Source organism: Eimeria tenella, genomic scaffold (assembly GCF_000499545.2).
Source record: "Eimeria tenella Houghton genomic scaffold, Eth_scaff22, whole genome shotgun sequence".
Lineage (NCBI taxonomy): Eukaryota > Apicomplexa > Conoidasida > Eucoccidiorida > Eimeriidae > Eimeria > Eimeria tenella.
Genome location: NW_013542053.1, coordinates 218,619 through 224,618, shown reverse-complemented (window position 1 = coordinate 224,618; position 6,000 = coordinate 218,619). Strand labels below are relative to the sequence as shown.

General features: G+C 51.7%; 2 protein-coding genes across 2 annotated transcripts; one reads left to right on the top strand and one right to left on the bottom strand.

The window, feature by feature from the left end:
- Positions 1-1,474: 1,474 nt before the first annotated feature.
- Positions 1,475-4,043, top strand: ETH_00015895 (elongation factor 2, putative; the record flags this gene model as incomplete). Its single annotated transcript, XM_013374667.1, has 2 exons — positions 1,475-2,344; positions 2,439-4,043. The coding sequence occupies 2 exons, from the start codon at positions 1,475-1,477 to the stop codon at positions 4,041-4,043; spliced, it is 2,475 nt and encodes an 824-aa protein (XP_013230121.1).
- Positions 4,044-4,391: 348 nt separating this feature from the next.
- Positions 4,392-5,268, bottom strand: ETH_00015890 (AN1-like Zinc finger-containing protein, putative; the record flags this gene model as incomplete). The annotated part of the gene is made up of 3 exons (XM_013374666.1): positions 4,392-4,543; positions 4,757-4,955; positions 5,146-5,268. 3 exons carry the CDS (start codon positions 5,266-5,268, stop codon positions 4,392-4,394), a joined length of 474 nt encoding a protein of 157 aa, XP_013230120.1.
- Positions 5,269-6,000: the final 732 nt, after the last annotated feature.

Sequence of the window (6,000 nt, the reverse complement as noted above, 5' to 3'; positions counted from 1 at the left end):
CTGGCAAGCCTAGAACCATGGGAGCCAACAGTGTAATCCGTAAGGCGCAGGAAGGGGACTTTCTCACTAGAGCATTGCTGTCCAGGCAATACTTCAGACAGACCCTTGACCCGTTTCTTCAAAGTAGCTAACAGATACGGTATGCTGATGGCAATTGCCGTGGTCAAAGAGTGACTGTAGTGGACGCGACCAATCAGCAAGTCGAACGCATATCATGAATATCCTAATTTTCATATATGTTAAATGACAACGGCCCCAATGATGATGAGCGCAGCTAATATGGATGCTCATAAAGTAAAGGCTGGCAGCCCTTGAAGCGACGCTACACTGCTTACACTGCTCGTGCCTGGTGCAATACAAAGCACCGGATGGTATGCTGCCGAACCCGTGCGAGCATTTAAACCTATCTAAACAATTAAAAAAGTAGAAGTCCCGGGGAGTTTACTAGCGAGCAAAAGAAAGGAGTCCTCTTGAAGACCTGCAGCCAACGTGTAGCCCCGCGGCTAACCTCACCAGGCTGCGATGCCATTTGAACTGCCTTGTGCTTCAAGATTGTAGTTGGAACTCGGCACTTTTATATGGTTTATGTTGGGACGAGGGCTACTTTGACTTGGCACGTTTTCGCAATGTGGCCATGTGTGTGCTGACAGCAACTGAGTCCTTTTGGGCAGGCAATACCCCGTACCCTACCAAGGTTAGGCACTCAGAAATGCCTTTAGGCAGCATATCGTTATTAAGGTGCGATAAGCCGACGCAATATAATAATAAGTTGTTTGCGAGGGATGGTTTCGCCAGAAATTGTTTCGTAGCCTTGACTCTGCTACGCAGCCCCTCCCCGCTGGCGGCTGCGGCTGCGCAGGCACCCCACTTTCCGTGGGCTGCTGCACTATTAGTGTTGCTGGCTTGTCTGTCGCTGTTGTTCCACATGTTCCAGCCAGGGAGTGGTTTGTTCGAAAGGATTTGCCTTCTGAGTATAGCTTTCGGTCCTAGCCGCCCCATCTACTTCCCCCCTTCCGAAAATGGTACGCTGCTGTGGAGCGTCACGCATATCACGGAGCTTAGGGACGCGTTTAAATGGTGGTTTCCCAGGTCGTCCTGCGGGCAGTTTTTTTATTTATTTTGCTGCGTATCGGGAAATTTGTCTTCTTACTGACTGCGGACAAGCAGAGCACGAAGCTCATGCTGCACCCTAGCGTGTGGGGGGTGGTGTCCCTGATGCGCTCGTTCATGCTCCTTCGCTTCTTTCGATTGTTCGGTCTATACGGGTCTTTAGCGGCCTGGTTTATGACTGAAACTTGTTCCAAGGCCGACGGAGGCAACGTTTGGGGGAGATGCTACAGGCTCCCCGGTTGGAAGCATGCACTCCTTTTGTGGCTGCTGTGGTCGAAAATAACTTACTTGCGCGGTGACGTGAATTGTGTTCCTCATTCGCTATCTGTGGTGGTGGTTTCAGGTGAACTTTTCAGTGGATCAGATGCGCGAAATTATGGGCAATCCTAAGAACATTAGGAACATGTCCGTCATTGCCCATGTCGACCATGGAAAAAGCACTCTGACGGACTCCCTGGTGTGTAAGGCGGGCATTATTTCAGAAAAGGCATCTGGGACGGCTCGCTTCACAGACACCCGCGCGGATGAGCAGGAACGATGCATCACCATCAAGAGCACAGGCATCTCGTTGTATTTCAAGCAAGACCTTGATGATGGAGCGGGCGAGCAGGAGTTTCTTATCAACCTAATCGACTCTCCAGGACACGTTGACTTCAGCTCTGAAGTTACAGCTGCTCTCCGTGTCACCGACGGCGCCCTCGTTGTTGTTGACTCGGTTGATGGTGTCTGTGTACAGACAAAGACCGTCTTGCGCCAGGCGCTTCAGGAGAGAATCAAGCCTGTGCTGCATGTGAACAAGGTGGACCGTGCGCTGCTAGAGTTGCAAATGGACCCCGAAGAAATCTACTTGACTTTTGAGCGCAATGTCGAGAATGTCAATGTCATTATCTCAACCTGCAGTGATGACAACGTCGGTGATATGCAAGTCTTCCCTGAAAAGGGAACAGTTTCGTTCGGTTCAGGGCTGCATGGTTGGGCCTTTACAATTGAGAAGTTCGCCAAGTTGTACGCAGCCAAGTTCGATGTGCCTAAGGAAAAGATGATGCAGCGTCTGTGGGGCAACAACTTCTACAACGCAAAGGAGAAGAAGTGGACCAAGACCCAAACTGAAGGATCTCAGAGAGCTTTCTGCCAGTTCATTATGGACCCCATCTGCAAGCTGTTTTCGACCATCATGAATGATCAGAAGGATAAATACGAGAAGATGCTGACCACTCTAGGAATTGAATTGAAGGTTCGTCTAGGCACTAAAGTTTGCAGGCTAGCACGTTGAACAGTTCGACATTTGGTGCACATAGTGCGTCATCTTCCCTTCGGTATGTTCTCAGGGTGAAGATAAGGACTTGACCGGCAAGGCATTGCTGAAGCGAGTCATGCAGCTCTGGCTCCCGGCCGGAGATTGCTTGTTGGAGATGATTGTCCGCCACTTGCCTTCGCCATGGCAGGCGCAGAAGTACCGTGTGGATACTCTGTATGAAGGCCCTAAGGACGACGAGGCGGCCAACGGTATCAGAAACTGCGATCCCAACGCTCCTCTCATGATGTATGTGAGTAAAATGGTGCCAACTTCCGACAAAGGTCGGTTCTACGCTTTTGGTCGTGTGTTCTCTGGAACTGTCGCCACTGGCCAGAAGGTCCGCATCCAGGGACCCTACTACGTGCCTGGGGAAAAGACCGATTTGACTATTAAAACTATCCAGCGTACAGTCATTATGATGGGCAAGTACGTCGAGCAGGTGCAGGATGTGCCTTGCGGCAACACTTGCTGCCTCGTCGGTGTCGACAAGTTCTTACTGAAGTCGGGAACCCTCACTACTTATGACCAGGCCCACAACATTGCGGACATGAAGTACTCTGTTTCTCCCGTTGTCCGTGTTGCCGTCAAACCGAAGGACATGAAGGAGCTTCCAAAGCTTGTGGAGGGTCTGAAGCGCCTGTCAAAGTCTGACCCGTTGGTGGTGTGCACCACTGAGGAAAGTGGTGAGCACATCATTGCTGGGTGTGGCGAGTTGCACGTGGAAATTTGCCTGAAGGATCTTAAGGAGGAGTATGCCCAAATCGACATCATTGTGTCGGATCCCGTGGTGTCGTACCGTGAGACCGTTACGGCGCCATCGTCCATGACCTGCCTGTCGAAATCACCCAACAAGCACAATAGGCTGTACATGACAGCGGAACCTCTCCCTGAAGGCTTGCCAGAGGCCATTGAATCAGGCAAGATCAGCGCAAAGGACGGGCCCAAGGAGCGTGCCAACGAGCTGAGCGAGAAGTTTGATTTCGACAAGAACCATGCAATGAAGATATGGTGCTTCGGACCTGAAACCTCCGGTCCCAACATACTTGTTGATATGACGGTCGGCGTGCAATATCTCAACGAAATCAAGGATCACTGCAACTCTGCATTTCAGTGGGCAAGCAAAGAAGGTGTGCTGTGCGAGGAAAACATGCGAGGTATCCGTTTCAACCTGACAGATGTCACCATGCACGCAGACGCTATCCACAGAGGTGCTGGTCAGATCATGCCGACGTGCCGCCGTGTGCTTTACGCCGCACAGCTCGTTTCCCAGCCGCGACTCCAGGAGCCCATGTTTTTGGTCGATATCTCGGTGCCGCGTGACTCAATGGAAGGCATCGACACGGTGCTCTTCATGCGTCGTGGGCACGTGTTCGAGGAAGATAGCAAGCCTGGCAACCCGCTTGTTGTGCTGCGTGCCTATCTGCCAGTTGCTGAATCTTTCGGATTCACAACAGCTCTGCGTGCCGCTACATCAGGCCAGGCTTTCCCCCAGTGCGTCTTCGACCACTGGAGCTGCCTCAACGGCGACCCACTTGAAAAGGGAAGCAAGATGGAAGCTTTGGTGCAGGGTATCCGTACAAGGAAGCATCTTAAGCCCGAAATTCCTCCCCTGGACCACTACTACGACAAGCTGTAAGGCTGGACCACCACTACCACAAGCTGTTCGGCGGTGTGCAGTTCTGGTGAGATGTGTCCCCATTGCGTTGTTTGAACATCTGGGGCTAAGAAGTGAATGTGAATGTGGGCTGGTTCCCTGAAAAAGTTTCCCCGTCACCTGGCAGCTTCGACAAAAGGAAGTTCTGCCACGATGTGAGAACTGGCGACATTTGGAATCGCGCTGTCGCAGCGCGTCGAAATCGTTCCCTTTGCTTCGAGCAGATTCGCCTGTGCAGTCCCTACGCACCGCCGTAGCCGTGCGCCGCTAGCCTTTTTTGGCGGGGACACCGTGCGTAGCTAGCATGACTGACAGTAGATGTCCAAAGTTTTAGTACAGGAGAGTTGTTCTAGAGATGCTGCTTCCGGGATTGCAAATGGGTCCCCCGCTGGCAGGAAACTGATTGATGATGGGACATTGAGGGGCGATGCCGTAAACGGTAAGATCTGTCACATGATCGAGCACATGCTGCTCCTCTTTTCCTGAACAATGCATATGCATTGCAGCTTGCCCTCAGTGGCTTCAGACCCACGTTCCATACGCTATGTTCGACGAAGTATCGCGCTACCCACGGACGCACCTTGTGATCCATTTGGTAATCTGTTCACAAGCAAGCATAAGCGCAACAGACGCTAAGTAGCCTGGTGTTATGTAGATTCCACGAGAGTCTAAACATTTGCAGAGGAGAGTCCCACCTGTGTTACTGGGGTATGAATTCCCCTTGGATTTCACTCCTCTGGAGGCGCTTGATATTTGCCTGAAGAGGGAGCTTCTTTTCCGCTCCTTCCTCGTAGCTTTAAGCAATTCACAGTTGTGGTCTTCTTTTAACCGGTGTTTAATGCAAATATCCGCTTGACAGTGTGGGCAATGGATGGACGAGATCGCTGTGAGGCGCTGCTAGGACAAGCAGCAAATATGTAGTTTGAATACCTCGGCGCAAATCCTTTCGGCGGAGACACAAAACCCGTGGGACCCACTCTGGAAAAGAGCACTGCTAACCCCCGCAGTGTGGCGATATACGGACAAAGCTATGAAACAAGGATGTGACAATTACGTGGCCCCGCGACACACTTCCCCAGCCTACTTCTTTGCAGCCGTTAACTGGGCACTTCCTCCCCTTCTTTATTTTCTCCCTCTGAGCCCGAAGCTCTGGCCTGCACTGAGGACGGTGGCGTACTGCTGCTGCCTCGTCAGTCTCCAAGTCCATCTGAGCCAAGGACACCGACGCCTAATTGGCATGACGAACTAGACGCAACCACGCATACTTCATTTGATAGGCTTCTCAATTGAAAACACCTGGATCACAGCATCAAGTGCGGAATGTTCGCGCACCACGCGCCTCTAGCTGCACACCTGCGGGCAGCATGCACTTACAAGTCCAACTACTTCCAAGCAAGTGGGACAGACGTACACGCGCCGATCCCCGGCATTCTTCCGTGGACAAGAGTGGTCATCTGGAAGGTAGTGCTCCAAGCAAAACTGACGAGCATTCACACCAGCAGCAAGCCACCCACAGAGCACAAGCAGGTTCAGCTGCGTCTACAGCAGCGTTAGCCTGAAGCAGCTTAGTACATGTATCCCACGGAAACAGTATGACCTGATTCGGCTGCTAAAGCGGCAGAGCTGCAGCCTTTACAGGGTGTTGCTTACCACATTTCCACACTTGTTACAATTGAAGGGGAGAAAATCTCTCTGTCGACACAGTGAGTTGCTGCAAGTTAATCCCTTGTCCGATAGAACTGCCATGTTCAAGTTTAGCTTAGAAGCACCATACAGCACAGAGGACTACCGGAGTGTCGCTACTTCTCTAGAGGGTAGTTGCGGACTCCCCACTACTGTGATTGACTGGAAGAGCGAGCGGGTGGACCCTGTGACTTGACCTGATCCCTCAAGACACCCTTACCAAACTTGCTCAAGAGTTCTAACATGGAAGTGGATT